We start from the raw sequence: 13,994 nt of genomic DNA, 5'->3' as shown, positions 1-13,994 counted from the left end.
CTGTTCATCATCTCATGAATAGAAAGTCATACAATAGTTGTAGAAGTTGTTATGAAAAAACTGGCTGGTACCTTCTATGTTTGTGATGGCAAACATGTTAAATACTCAGAACAGTAGCCTATATGTGAAAACACTAAACAGAGGGTGCATGGCTGGCCAACTCAGGCCTAATTGCTGACTAAAAGAACTTGAACAGCTTCTAAAGCGTTCAGCATTGCACTCTTATAACATTGTTCATCTCACAATAAACAAAATAAATAAAGTTTTTAAAAAAAAGATCATAATCGATTTAGCTGAACCAGAGTTTTTGTCTACTTTACTCAACTCGTCTTGCTACATTTGACCCACAATACAGCTCGACTGCTGACAGTAGCGGCCTATGATAGCAACTAAAGCTAAGTTTATTATGTTTCCCCGAGTCACTAGCCTCACGTAGAGGTGAGGAGCAGGCCACAGAGGCCAGGTAAGGTCACCTCTTTCTAACTACACCCCCAGCTTGTTTTTTAAATTTTCAAACCTGTAGTCTTCTGCCCCACCAACGCTGACTCAGCTGGCATCACTTGAACCAACTCTGTCACCACAAATTGCTTTATACAATTTTTTTTTTTTTAGATGTCCAGTAGCACTCCCAAACCGACTCAATGTGTTGAACTGGCGGAGTTCTCCTTCAACTTTCTTTGTAATTGAAGTCTGTGTGGCAATTCATAAAGATATCTTTATTACAATCACTTCAACTATGTCAAAATCTGTTCAACATTAGCTAATGAGGAGAATGTATGTTTTTTTTTAATGCAATCCATTGGATATTTATTGCATATACCTTGACAAGACAAATCTTTTCATCTTAAGGTATGACACTGCTGTGATGCTGATACTGTGTATCAAATGCGTACTGTGAGTGTCTGTGTGCACGGCCAATGCTCGAATGTCCTTCTGGTTGGCATTTACTGCAAAATATGATTCATAAAAGTAAAAAAAAGCAGCAGCTGGTGTTTTATTAGAGCTGCCTGTGGTTGTGTTTCATAATTGTATATGTTACTTTCAAATTATAGGTGGAATCAAGTTATATTTTCAACTTCGCACTGCTGGCTTCCTTTCTTATTTATTTATGATTATTGATTATGTTGAATGTCAGTTCTAGCACTGCTGGGGTGATTGACAGTTTTCTTAATTGTATCACGTTATGCTATTTTGTTGCTTTTTTCCCTGAGAGTTTAAAATTGCAATGCAGCCTATAAGGCTTTTCATCATTTATTTGTGCTGTGTAAGAATCATATAGTTATTCTGTAAGTGTGCATGCGCTCATCAGTGTAGGCCTATTTATTTCTGATCTGGTATGAGAATCAGTTGAGATGTAGGCCTAGTCTTCGCTGTACGAGTGTCCACGCAGTGACTAGCCTTACACCCTAAGGCTGTTTACCAATACAAGGAAAAAAGCGAGGCGCATGTCAGCTTCCTTGTCTCGTTAGTGACCGCTACACTGCGCTTTGTGTGATGGAGGCGTGAGCAGCGACAAAGACGGCAGGAGGAAACAGTGGAGTGTATGAGGGATGATTAGTGCCCAAAGGATTTTAGGAGAAAGAAAAGAATCGTTCTCAGGATAGCCATTGTGTTGGATTTATTAGTGGGCCAAAGCCATTTTGAGGCTGTCAGACATGAGCGGGTTTTGTTCCTTTTATTTAAACATGACATTTTCTAAATGTTTGCATAGAAATGGGATCAAGGTTTCAAACTAGACTATCACAGAGTTTTAATGAACAAAAGATTGTGATATGGACTTAAGTCCCCGCGGCAAATCTGAAATTGGCCAAAAAAGCCTACTACCATCAATATCCACACAAACACAGAGATTGGAAATGTACTGCATAAACATATTTGTAGACATGAAAACAACCTGCTTGGGTGCAGCCTCAGACTGACCTGAATGCTTCTGCCATTGCCATGGTAATCAATGTCAAAATGCATTTGTTTTATATATATAGCCTGCATTACTCCAGTAATCTAGAATAGCCCACGAAATAAGGAATAATAATCACATTATTTGTTATGCATCAGCATTGATTATTATGAGTTATTCTTAGACTAGTGTGCTGTTTGTTGTGTGTAGAGGGTGTGTGTGTGTGTGTGTGTGTGTGTTGTTTCAGCGCTGTCCCGGCCACTGAAATGCAGTGAAGGAGATTGATAGATGGTCTCAGCATTGCCAAGTCTTTTTTTTTTTTGATGTTGGCATAGGCTACAGTCTATTAGTTCATTCATCTGTTCTACAATTTATTCATTTGTTCTACAAATTAATGAAATTGTTTTCATGGGCATTGCTGTCATTTATTAGATACGATTATCTCACCTTTTTTTTTTTTTTTTAGCAGTTTTAGCTTAAATAAATAGGAAAATCCTTGAAGTCCAATTTATATCCTCATCTCTCAGACAATAATGGCAAAGTAAAGTACACTATCAGTAAATAATGGCCTCAAGTTTGAGGAAAGTACAGCTTGTGTTGTTGCTGTCATCGTCGCCCCGGCATTTAAATGCATGTGCTTACCTGACTTCAAGCCCGATGGCCTGATGACGTAAAAGGGCTCAGGAGACTCGGGTGGAAATAAATAAAATAACATTTAGTTTGGCACTCCTGACTGAACTGTATCTCTTACTGCCTGACAAAGGGATGAGTGAGAGGTGACTGACTGTGTGAGAGAGATTGCTACAGTGAGCCGGCCTGTAACTTTTGGTGACGCAATTTCCGCAACGTATATAACGCAAACATATTCGAATATTCCTCGCTGAAGCTTCGAAGCACCAACAACGTTATTCGGGACAGCCAGTGCAACCACATTTGAATCTGATCGAACCAATTAAGAGCTATGGGTGCATGCATGTTGGGCCCATGGACGGCCTGTAAAACCACGGGCTCTGGTACAACTGCATTGCCATTTCCACAACGGGCGTGGTGCCTATATGTTGGATGAGATGTGTGATTGCCCACATCGACAGTAGGGAGGAGAGTTTTATTTCTTAAATGATGTAGAAGTATACCAATGAACAGATATGTATTCCTACCACTACACTGTGGTTAGATGGACAGTGATACCGAATGATTAAAAAAAACAACCCCTCAATTACAGTATTTTTCTTTTAATAAAAGTCAGCACTGTCCCAATATCTGCTTCTTCATGTAAGTGTTGCCACTCAGCCACTCTTTACATGAACTCCTCTCTTATTCTCACCATTAATTCCCATCTCCTGCCTTTTTTTTTTTTGGTGTGTGGCACTAATCACCCGTCATACATACTTCGCACGGTGAGGGATGTGACTCCATGTCTGAGGGAGGATGCTCAGAGCGAACCCAACCTTTCCAGACCCCAGTATGAAGTGACAGTCTGTGCGTTGTTCTCCCCTGCTCTGGATGGTACTGGGATATATTTTGGAAGGGGGGTCGGGCAGCAGCGACCAACCGGCATTACCGCCACTGAGCCTGACATGAATCACAAGTAAAAGAGCTCTTTCAAGCGAGCAAACAGCTCAGGAATGTGCAAGTCTGCCGGGCTGCACTCAGCGTTCTCTAAGCGATATTTTGGATGTTTTGGACCTACCTCGTTTTGTTTATAAACTCAGCAGCGAAGACTACAGACTGTCCTTTAATTATACGTAAATTTCTATTGTTTTTTTCTTTATTTTGCAAAACATTTTTGAGGGTGGGGGGTTGGATTTGTTGTGGGTGTGTTTTTTTTCTTTTGTCAAGCGTGAACAAGACAAACTTCTACCATGGCACTGGTTATGGAGCCCGTGAGCAAGTGGAGCTCCAGTCAAGTGGTTGACTGGATGAAAGGTAAGGCTTCAGGCACGACGGTAGCCAAATAGAAAACTGATACCGCCAAACTGCGATGTTGCAATGAACAGTGTTGCGCTGCGTGCATCAACGCATTTCAACACAGATTCACTCCAGATGCCAAAAAGGAGAACAAAACACCTGCTGAGCCTCGGGTTTTTGCCTCATCGCCATGCGGCTGCTAAAGGCTTATAATTACAGCCTCAAATCATTTGATCGATTCCCCCCCCCTAGCCTGTTACAATGTGGAGACGATTTGTCCTTTCAGACCAGCATGTTCTCCAGAGCCTAACACATTCAAATAGCTCAACACGGATTAGAACCCCTATTGTGTCATGTGGGGGGTTATTGTTGACGCGGGAGGCTGGGAAACATATAGCGGAGATCCCAGTAATTACACACGAATTATAACCCTTCTCACGGGATCTGGGGTCAGACTCTGTATTTCAAGTTGCCAAGCTTTAGCCTATGTGTGCAATGTATAGAACAAGAGCTTTCATGGCTTTACAAAGTCAGAGTTTAAAGCCATCTGTGCCAAATGCTGATCCACAGATGTTCTCAGTCATGGTGAAGAAGTCCCGGCTGACGACTATATAAGCTGAAATAGTTTTAAAACCTCACTGTGCATCGAAACCCAAGGCGATGCTCCATTTAGCTCTCACTTCACGTTATGCATTTATTCAGGCATAAGAGCATTTTATGGGGTAAATCTGAACATATCTTCACATTTGGGTAACAACCTGCAGACAAACGAGGTGCAGATGCATATGACGCACAGATAGGATCCATGTTTGTTAATGAAGCACTATTAAGGCCAACTGCAATCCGAGAGAGAGAGAGAGAGAGAGAGAGAGAGAGAGAGAGAGAGAGAGAGGGATGTTTTGACTAAACTGAACTTCAGATAAGGGAGGCTTGGGCTGGATTTAAGTTGGAAAGCCTCATATGTAGTTGTCAAAATCAATTCACCATTAATAAGATTTGGTAGCTGTGTTGGATTAAAAAAAAGTTCCTCAGAGGAAAATTGTTTGCTCAAGACAGACCAGCACTGAGTCAGGGTGCAGCGAAGTCAATAGATTTGCTGCTTTTTGTCTGTTTGCATTATAAAATTAATTACCGCTGGCGGTCTGTTGCTATGAAATATGTAGTACACGGTGTAGGTGGAGGAGATGGTGAACTCGGTAAGAGGATGCTCTCCAAGTCTGTGTATTTGTCTGTCAATGCATTAATTGTTTCAGTAATATGTGTTTTGCAGAGCCACGTGCTCACGTGTCAGGCCACTGCCCTACAGAGATGCTCCAGATGAAACACATACAGCTTTACTGCCTCAACACACACACACACACACACACACACACACACGCACGCACGCTGTTGGTCATAATTCTAAGTCTGTCGGCCTTTTTCTGCTGCCTCAGACATATTATGATTGCATGGATCAGGCCTCTCTCAGTATGAGTTGTGTGTTACAACTACCTGGATGTGATGCTGCCTTTTAAACAGGGTGTTTTTGTGAGTGTGCTGGCAGAGCGAAGACAGTGTATAGCTTCATGGAGGATTCAAACACACACAGCGGCGATAGGATGTGGAGAAAAGCAGAGACTGAACGGCCACAACAGTTCAAACGAGATCTCAGATGACCAGTAAATAAGCTTGTAGCGCAATTGAGAAATATAGAGAGCAAGAAGCAAATATTGGATATGAGAGAGGGCTCTTCAGTGTCCCACATCTGACAAGTGGAGCAGAGACAAATGTGTGCCCAGAGCCCAGTAATGGTAATTTAAAGTGAGGGACAGAGCGGCGCTGAGAGACACTGAGGGAGAGGAAACGGAGAGGGGGTTTCATTTTTGTCTCACATCCATTCTCAGCTCCTGACGACTGGCAGCGTTTGCCGTTAGCACTCGCAGGTTCCATTATTAGCATACCGCTCCCTGATGTCACTGGAGGCCAAATAGGGGCACCCTGTGACCTTCCCACAATCCACATCTACACCACCCCCCCCCCCCCCGCTAGTGTTTTGTGTGAGCAAAACGCCCTATTCCCAGCTGTGACAAAGCTTTGATGAAGAGATTTCCTTCACAATAGAGAAAAGAATTCCAGCTTTGACTGAAAATGTGTTGTTAAACAAGTGCGCTACCACGCACAAACACATATGAACATCTTCGGTATTGTTTTTATGATTTGTGTGTGTTTTGAGGCACGGATTTAAAGCAGGCTTAGTATAATCTCTCTACTCTTCCTGGCAGTATGTATTCTCGTGATTCATGTTTTGTGAAGTACATCAGCTTTATATTTGTTCTCTTTCAGTCTGTCTTGCACAGAGTGTCAGCCACTGGCAGTGATCAATGAAGAGTCAGATGAACAGGAATCCATTTTAACAACGCTAACAGCCCATAATATCTCTCCTGCCTCACATTACCAGTGGATTATCTAGAATGGAGATCACGATGTGTCAGTGCTGCGTTTTTAATTTCTCCTCAGCGTGCCTCATAATCTGACCCCGTACATGACGTGGACAGGAAAATTGATGGAGCGGAGATTACTTAGTACAGTCAGCGAAGTGTAGTCCATCTATTACATGATGCTGCTGTCATAGGACACGAAACAAGATGGCATTTCAGTTTTAGTCTTTTTGTGTCTTGAGTTCTTTAAATTATAGTAATAACCTTTTATTTATACGCATCAAAATAGTGCTACATCATGCTTTTCAAACCATGTAAAAATGTAAAATATTATGAGAGTTTATTGCTGATGAACTCAGCAGATGGCTATGTCGGCTATGTCTCGTGCTACCACCATTTTTTGGAAAGCATCATGTCCTCTCTTCTCTCCGTATTTCTTTATTTGGTCCTGCGGTCAGGGAGAATCCCTGCCAAAATCCTGCTTCATGGTTTCTATGGCAATGTGGGGAATACTTCATTGACATAATGAGTCTCAATTAACTTGGTAAAGAGGCCGATTAGTTAAGCCTTTAAATTGTATGCAAAACCATGAAACTCCCTATGTTTCCTCTCCACCGTTTAGCTGCCAGCTAAACCCGATCAGAATGCTTGATCGGGTTTAGGCACAGCGCTGAGACACATGTATATGATTGGTCCGCAGCGATGAGAACACCAGATGAGCAAAGAGTTGTGTGTGTGTGTGTGTGTGTGTGTGCCTCTCTTACTGAGAAGATGGAAACAGACCGAGTGTATAGAAAAAGCCTCACAAAGGCTACTCTCTCTGTTTCCAATGGTAAAAGGACAGCCAGTTAGCATTCAGAGCACTTACTGGTGACATTCAGCCGACACACACTATGTACGTCTATAAATGAGTTGCAGCTGAAATTATTACACAATTCATCGCTTTGGAAATCAACAGAAAATGACTCGGCAACTATTTTTTTAAGCGACAAAATGCCAGGCTCTCTGGTCTTCTATAGTGAAATGAATATCTTTGGGGTGTTGGACGGATGGATAAAACAAGCAATTTGGAGACATACTTTGAGCTCTACGAAATTATCGATGGACATCTTTCACTACTTTCAGATATTTTATGGATCAAGCAATTCATCAGTTAATTGAGAAAATAATCAGCAAATTAATTGTTAATAAAAATAATAAAAAGCTGCCCCGAAATAATTTTTTCAGATAGTGTGTGTGTGCTAGATATAAAAGAGAAATAAACAGTAGATACAATTCTAGAGTCAAGAAACCTCTTATGAAATATTTACAGAGCAAAATGTATTTGCTGTTAAATTATTTGGAGCAGCACACAATGTACATGCTTTCAACATCATTTTTTGTCATTAGCTCCGTGGTAGGAAGACAGAGCGTGGACACAATGTCATTAACACCTATAGAAAATGCTCTCCAATGCAATTCTTCCAAAATAACCTGTGTGCAGATTACATGCAATCTATGAAGATGGGTTCATTTAATTTCATGGTAAATCTTTCGTTTGCTTTGTGACGCCGTTGTTTTGGATTTAATTCTTTTGATAAAGTATGTCTACCCCCTACTGCGAGACAGTGCTAAACCTCTGTTGATGAGTTGAAATTCGTTGATGGAGCTGAAAAATCAATTTGTTTTAGTCTCCTGCACTTCATCGACTGCGTCACTGAAATACTTCACACCTGCTGCATCAGTGAAAGATGTAACACAAGCTGAGCACAGACACGAAGCCCCTGTTTAGTTGAAAGCTTTTTCTAGTTTAAAGCTGCAACGGCACCTCAGGACTGTTGAGGAGGAGGAATCTGTCAGATTTCTGGCTTGACGCAGACGGTTTCACACTTAAGACTCAACAAAATACAACCTGTGCTCAAGTTTTACAGATTTGCAGCACATATTCTGGCAAGAAAAGCGATATCAAGCCCTATTAGAACACGTAAGGTAAATAAATGTTTCATAAGATATCAGAAAGTCTGATACTGCCAGCAAACAAATGTTTCATGTTGTCGAGCTGTACAGAAAGTTTCCCTGTCGTCCCTCAGGCCTGGACGACTGCCTGCAGCAGTACATCAAGACCTTCGAGAGAGAGAAAGTAGGGGGGGACCAGCTGCTGCGTATCACCCACCAGGAGCTGGAGGATTTGGGAGTGTCCAGAATCGGCCACCAGGAGCTCATACTGGAAGCTGTAGACTTACTTTGTGCTCTGGTGAGTCCAAGCTTCCCACGCTGTCTTCCTACTACTCTGTACTGTCACCTCAAAGAGTTTCAGACCTCTGCTGTTGGATGAAGTTTCTGTTGCGCCTTTGGTGCCGTCTCAGCTTTTCAAATACTTTAAAATTCACTGGATTTCCCCCAAGATAGAAAATAAGGTTGTTTTTTAGTCCTTTTGGATATGTAACATTTCAACGGATAGTTATTAATGCGTAACATTATCTCTCATAAAGTCTGTTTTATCAGTTAACAAAATAAATGGGTGAATAGGGGAGTTTTGATTGGGAAAGTGCTTTAGTCCTCAAGTTTCAAACATCACAGCAAATCTACCAGAGGTAATAATCTGGTATCCTCTACAGGCAAATCCTACATCTGTCATTAGTGCTGACATGGATTACAGCCTCCTCCTGGAGTGATTTGTGCTCTTAGTCTCACAAGAGACTAAGAGCTGTGATTATCGGGCTAATGTGCTGTTGAAGAAGTGAAAGCCTGATATTTCATACAGCTTGTAAAACTCACTCCATCCTCCTCAATCCTGTGTTAACTTTTGATGCAGGTCAGCAGTATCACAATGACATAAGATAAACCAATGACGATGTAACTTCCTGTTCAGAGTCTCCTCCTCCAGTGAAACCCAGTAGTTTCTGGTAGAATAATGTAGAACACTCAATCTCAAGAATCAAGAGTATCTTTGTTTTCTCCCAGAGGAGAGCCGTAACCAAAATTCTAGAGATCTTTTGTCTATGAAAATATATTCCTTTCCAAACTTTGATTTTTAAATACATTAACTGTAGTATAATCAGGCCTTACATTTGCAGGTTCAGGGAAAGACTTTTCTTTCATTTCTTTTTTCAATTAGTCGTTGGTATGTTGCGTTATGCCTTCTTATAGTTTGGGATGTTTGTTAGTTGATTTAGGCCTCTGTCAGCTCATAAAAGTTCAAAATTCATACTTCATCTAATAAGGGCTCTAACTAATCTGCAGATTATTTTGTCAATTAATCATTTGGTGCATAAAATGTCAGAAAATAGGGGGAAATATCTAACAATGTTATAGAGCTGAAGTGTTTACAATGATATAAAACAGCATCAGATCCTCAAATTGGAGAAGGGGGAACTATAAGACAATATTTTGTATGAGAAGTTAATAACATTCCAGTTAAGGAATTTTATTTTTCACAGCTTTTAACAAGTGCAATTTAATTAAAGCAAATGTAAAGCTCTCTGTTGTATTTGAGGGATATTTTGTTAATTGGTTGTAGGTGTGTCATCCACCTGTGCTCGGCTTAATAATTTCTGAAGACTCTCTGAATTTGATCTATTCAGACTTTTTTTCCTATATATTATTTATTATATTTATCTGCACACTGAGGGGACAATCGGAGAGTAAACATGGATGTCAATACCGAGAATTAATAACCTATTTGCTGCCTCTGTCAAAATGCACATCCATGGTGGTGTTAAAGGTGAACAGCTAGACAGAGGAACTGGAAAAGGAGAAGATGGTAGAGAATGTATGAGAAGTAGGAATGAAGGAGAGCGGGTGGAACAGAGATGAAGATGGGTACTTGTTGGCCCTAGAGACACAGAGAGAGACTGGATGGAGATTTAGTGGACTGAGGTCACAGATGCAATCTGAATCTAAAGTCCTCTCATCCTGCATCGCTGCACGGGGGGGCCTTGCTTCAGCCCCAAAGCTCCTTATGTAACTGGGATTTAGTTTAAAGTCTCTCAGGCCCTGCTTTATTGAATATGATTAGCGGCCCTCCTGCCGCGCTCTCCCCTCCCAAGAAACTCTGACGTGACAGACACCCACAGGCCTCCACGTGCATTAGGCGACGTACGGAGTGATGAGAGTTCTGCTATCCCTCGACACGCAACGTGACAGATGGAGGGGAGCAGGCCGGATGGGTCAGTGGTTTCATTCCTCTTTGCGTTTGTAACATCCTCTATTGTGTGACAAGGTGGGTCTTTTTATTCACAGAGCGATGTCATGACAACACTCAGTTTCAGTCTCCACACTGGAGAAATTCTTGCGTTGCGTCACAGTTAAAACAAACACTGACAAACTGCTCAAACAGAGTGAGCTTACTTTCCTTTCTCCTCTAGAATTATGGGCTGGAGACTGAGAATCTAAAGACTCTTTCTCATAAGCTGAACGCATCTGCCAAGAACCTGCAGAACTTCATCACAGACCGGCGGCGCAGCGGGCATTACGATGGCCGAGCCACCCACAAGCTGCCCAACGACTTTCTTACCTCCGTGGTGGACCTGATTGCTGCAGCCAAAAGCCTTCTGGCGTGGCTGGACAGGTAAGATTTGCAAAAAGGTGCCCCTGTAATACATTTAATCATGTTAAACCCACATGTTCATGCAATGTTCATGTACACACATTCACGCACGTTTTCCCTGTAGATCTTGACGTTGGGAGGTTACGTAGCAGCACTAGTTGTGCCTAATATAGTCTCACATTTTGCACCTCTTTGAAAGCCCTGAAGGTAATCTCAGATGCATACTTATGCATTTTCAATTAGATGTGATGGAGTATTAGAATTTTATATGTTCTTTACATTTTACAAAATGACTTGCAGCAGAATCTATGAATACTAGCTTCAAAATGGAATGAGACCGTCTTATTTATCTGGCATCACGCGTTTGATCATGTAGTGTGTTTTGGGAATTCTAGTGTGTTTTTAACACATACAGACCAGTTTTTAACGTTATGTCTGTGACCAATCAGCTGACAAGAAAAGATGAGTAAAGGCCTTATATAAGTAGACTTTGACAGGGTGGCAAAGAAGGCACTGAGCAAGTCTATTTATATGTTGCTTTATCCCTTTGCTTCTCTCTGGGATTGTGCCAGTGTGTGTGTGTGTGTGTGTGTTTTGCATCCGTTTGTGCGCGTGTGTGTGTGTTTGTTTGATGAATTTGGAAGTTCAAAGCAGACGGCATTTAACAGAAATAACAAAGTAAACTGCTGTTTCTTTTCCCATTTAGAAAAGTCCTAATCCACAGCGTCTATTCTAATTAAAATTCAATATCCACTGTTTCCTTTTCGTGTTTGAATGCATCGTTGTAGACAACATTACGGGTTTGGGGTTTAAATAGGACTCTGGTGTCATGTTTAATGTTTTCTGGAGTACAGAGAAGAAAATGTGTAGATTAAAATATACCAGTCATTTTTAGGCTGTGTACAGTATGTGTTACAGTCACAATGATCGATCAGCTCATAATGGCATCTATACTAACCATTTAATGTTGTTTATTATTATTGTTTTTATACGTGAATGCTATACTGTACACACAAAGAACATTCATATTATTCTCTGAAATCTGACTTAGGTCTTAATGCGTGTGTATGTGTGCTGATGCACACGACGGTGTGTATGTAAATGTTCCCACACATTTACCAAAGACTTAGTCTCAAAGGAAGAATGATCTAATGGTTCATTCCAGGTGCTCCTTCTTTTTCAGGTCCCCATTTGCTGCAGTGGCAGATTACTCCGTGACACGAAACAACGTGATCCAGCTGTGTCTTGAGCTCACTACGATTGTGCAACAGGTATATAAGTCGTGTAGTTTAAGTTAAAGTTTTCATTCTATTTCAATTTCTAGATCAAAATACCTCCAATAGACAAGAGTAACCTGATTTCCCACATAAAAGTATAATGGTGATGCCAACATGCATTACTCCTTGTTTCAGTCTTAAAGTGTGCATGTATATATGTATATACTGTATATGTGCATATGTTTTGTTAGAAGCTGAAGGTTCAGTAAATAATTAGTTTTATGCTTGATACAGAAAAAGCTGAAGCATCATCTCACTTAATTCTTTGTATACACATCCAATCCAGAGCCTTGAATACCTTAACAGCTCCTATTCTTTTTTTTTTTTTTTCTCCAAACACTGCATCCATATACATATTCAAACATGAGAAAATATTAAAGGTTTAAACTACAGCAGATATACAACAGTTCTGCAACTGTTAAAATCTTTAACTTGAATAATTTCATAAAACTACTTCAGGTTAGCTGATCACTAATATGGGAATTAGAACTCTATTCTGTTTACGCACAAAGGTTCTAGTTTTAAGAATTACTGTCAGTGCTCATATACATATTCATGTTGTTTACCCATCATATATGCTGTCATTTAAAGCATCGCCTCATACAGCTACAGTTGAAATGCATGTTCAGATATTTTCAAAACTAAAGACACATCAGATCAGATGAAATGTTGGAAATCTATCACAGATTAGATATTAATATCGGTGTATTCATGTTTGGCCTGTACATGATGACAAACGCAACCAGCCCTGTACGACCCTGAAAGATCAGTAAATAATGAGAGAAGTGATGCTTAATAGGTTTTAGGACTGTCTCTTAGGAGAATAATGTCTACAGAAAAATGTAAGTGGGAAAAATTGAAGGTGGGAGTGAAAGAGGGCGATAGGGAAAGAGTTGAGTGCCGAGAGAGGAAGACTGGCAGAGAGAGAGAGAGAGACATGCCTCCGCATTGGTGATTCATTTGTTTTGTGTTTGTGCATGCCTGTGTGGGAGTGTTGGGGGGTTATAGGTGCCGAGCTGCTCGGTTTTGCTTATATCCACCTACAGCAGAAATGCCAATAATAACTCCATTTTGACACATTCTCTTGAGGTAACAGTGCTCTCTGAATGTTCCCCAGGACTGCTCTGTGTACGAAACGGAAAACAAAATCCTAAATGTGGTGAGTTGCTGACTTGATCACACTGGCTCGAAATGAAAATTAAGCTATAATGAGCTCACTTTAAGGTTGTACTCATCCCTAATATGTCCTCCCCAGTGTAAAACTCTGTCCGAAGTGTGCGACCACATTATCTCTCTGTCCTCGGATCCCATGGTGTCCCAGGCTGCACATTTGGAGGTTGTGCAGCTGGCTAACATAAAATCCACTGAAGGACTGGTAAGGCTGAGTCTTCTCTGTCAGACTCCTTTTTTGTGAGTTTCTTATTGGTCATCCTACCCAGTATGTCATTAGAGAATGTCTACAGGCTGCTTAATTACATAGTAATTACAAAAAAATAACTAAACAATTCCCTGACAATATTGATATAATAGGAAATTCAATAACTGAGCAATTAGTCAGTAATTGGGATTAAGAAATAGGTTTAGCTAGAACCTCACACACACAGACTCTCTTTCATCGTAAACACAACAATATGTAAAAAGCCTGCAAGCCCAAAACCCCACTACACATGTGGCACTTCACAAAAACTAGCTTTCAATATACTTTTCCATCACACAGTATGGTTTAGTATACTGAAAATATCAAGATGTTAAATTGTTTTCCAGGTTTGACGAAATGAACACAGGAAAAAGCTACAAAAAAAAGTAAAGTACAAAACTACTAAAAATGCTGGATGATGGTGAAACCTACTAATTACAGAAATCACAACAGCATGACTTCTGACAGTTCAGTGACGTCTGTTTGATCCAAATATGGCATGTGCAAATTATCTTGCAGCATGTATCTCACTCAATGCAAAAAAAATGTT

At 40.6% G+C, this 13,994-nt stretch overlaps 1 protein-coding gene across 4 annotated transcripts in view; it reads left to right on the top strand.

Annotated features, from left to right (window-relative positions):
• The first annotated feature begins 3,326 nt into the window (after positions 1 to 3,326).
• Positions 3,327 to 13,994, top strand: part of LOC116388881 (connector enhancer of kinase suppressor of ras 2-like) — a 28,448-nt gene continuing 17,780 nt past the window's right edge. For 2 of the 4 annotated variants that reach the window (XM_031857168.1, XM_031857166.1), the window contains exons 1-6: positions 3,327 to 3,823; positions 8,292 to 8,455; positions 10,569 to 10,771; positions 11,916 to 12,021; positions 13,145 to 13,186; positions 13,283 to 13,402. In XM_031857168.1, coding sequence (XP_031713028.1) covers positions 3,760 to 3,823; positions 8,292 to 8,455; positions 10,569 to 10,771; positions 11,916 to 12,021; positions 13,145 to 13,186; positions 13,283 to 13,402 — 699 coding nt within the window. In that variant the 5' untranslated portion in view covers positions 3,327 to 3,759. The remainder of the gene's footprint in view (positions 3,824 to 8,291; positions 8,456 to 10,568; positions 10,772 to 11,915; positions 12,022 to 13,144; positions 13,187 to 13,282; positions 13,403 to 13,994) is intronic. The other 2 variants (XM_031857170.1, XM_031857167.1) reach the window with 1 other exon arrangement.

The sequence above is a fragment of the Anarrhichthys ocellatus genome, unplaced genomic scaffold (assembly GCF_004355925.1).
Source record: "Anarrhichthys ocellatus isolate YVR2014 unplaced genomic scaffold, GSC_Weel_1.0 scaffold18, whole genome shotgun sequence".
NCBI lineage: Eukaryota > Metazoa > Chordata > Actinopteri > Perciformes > Anarhichadidae > Anarrhichthys > Anarrhichthys ocellatus.
Note: the sequence above shows the minus strand (reverse complement) of the source record. Positions and strands in the feature narration are given on the sequence as shown.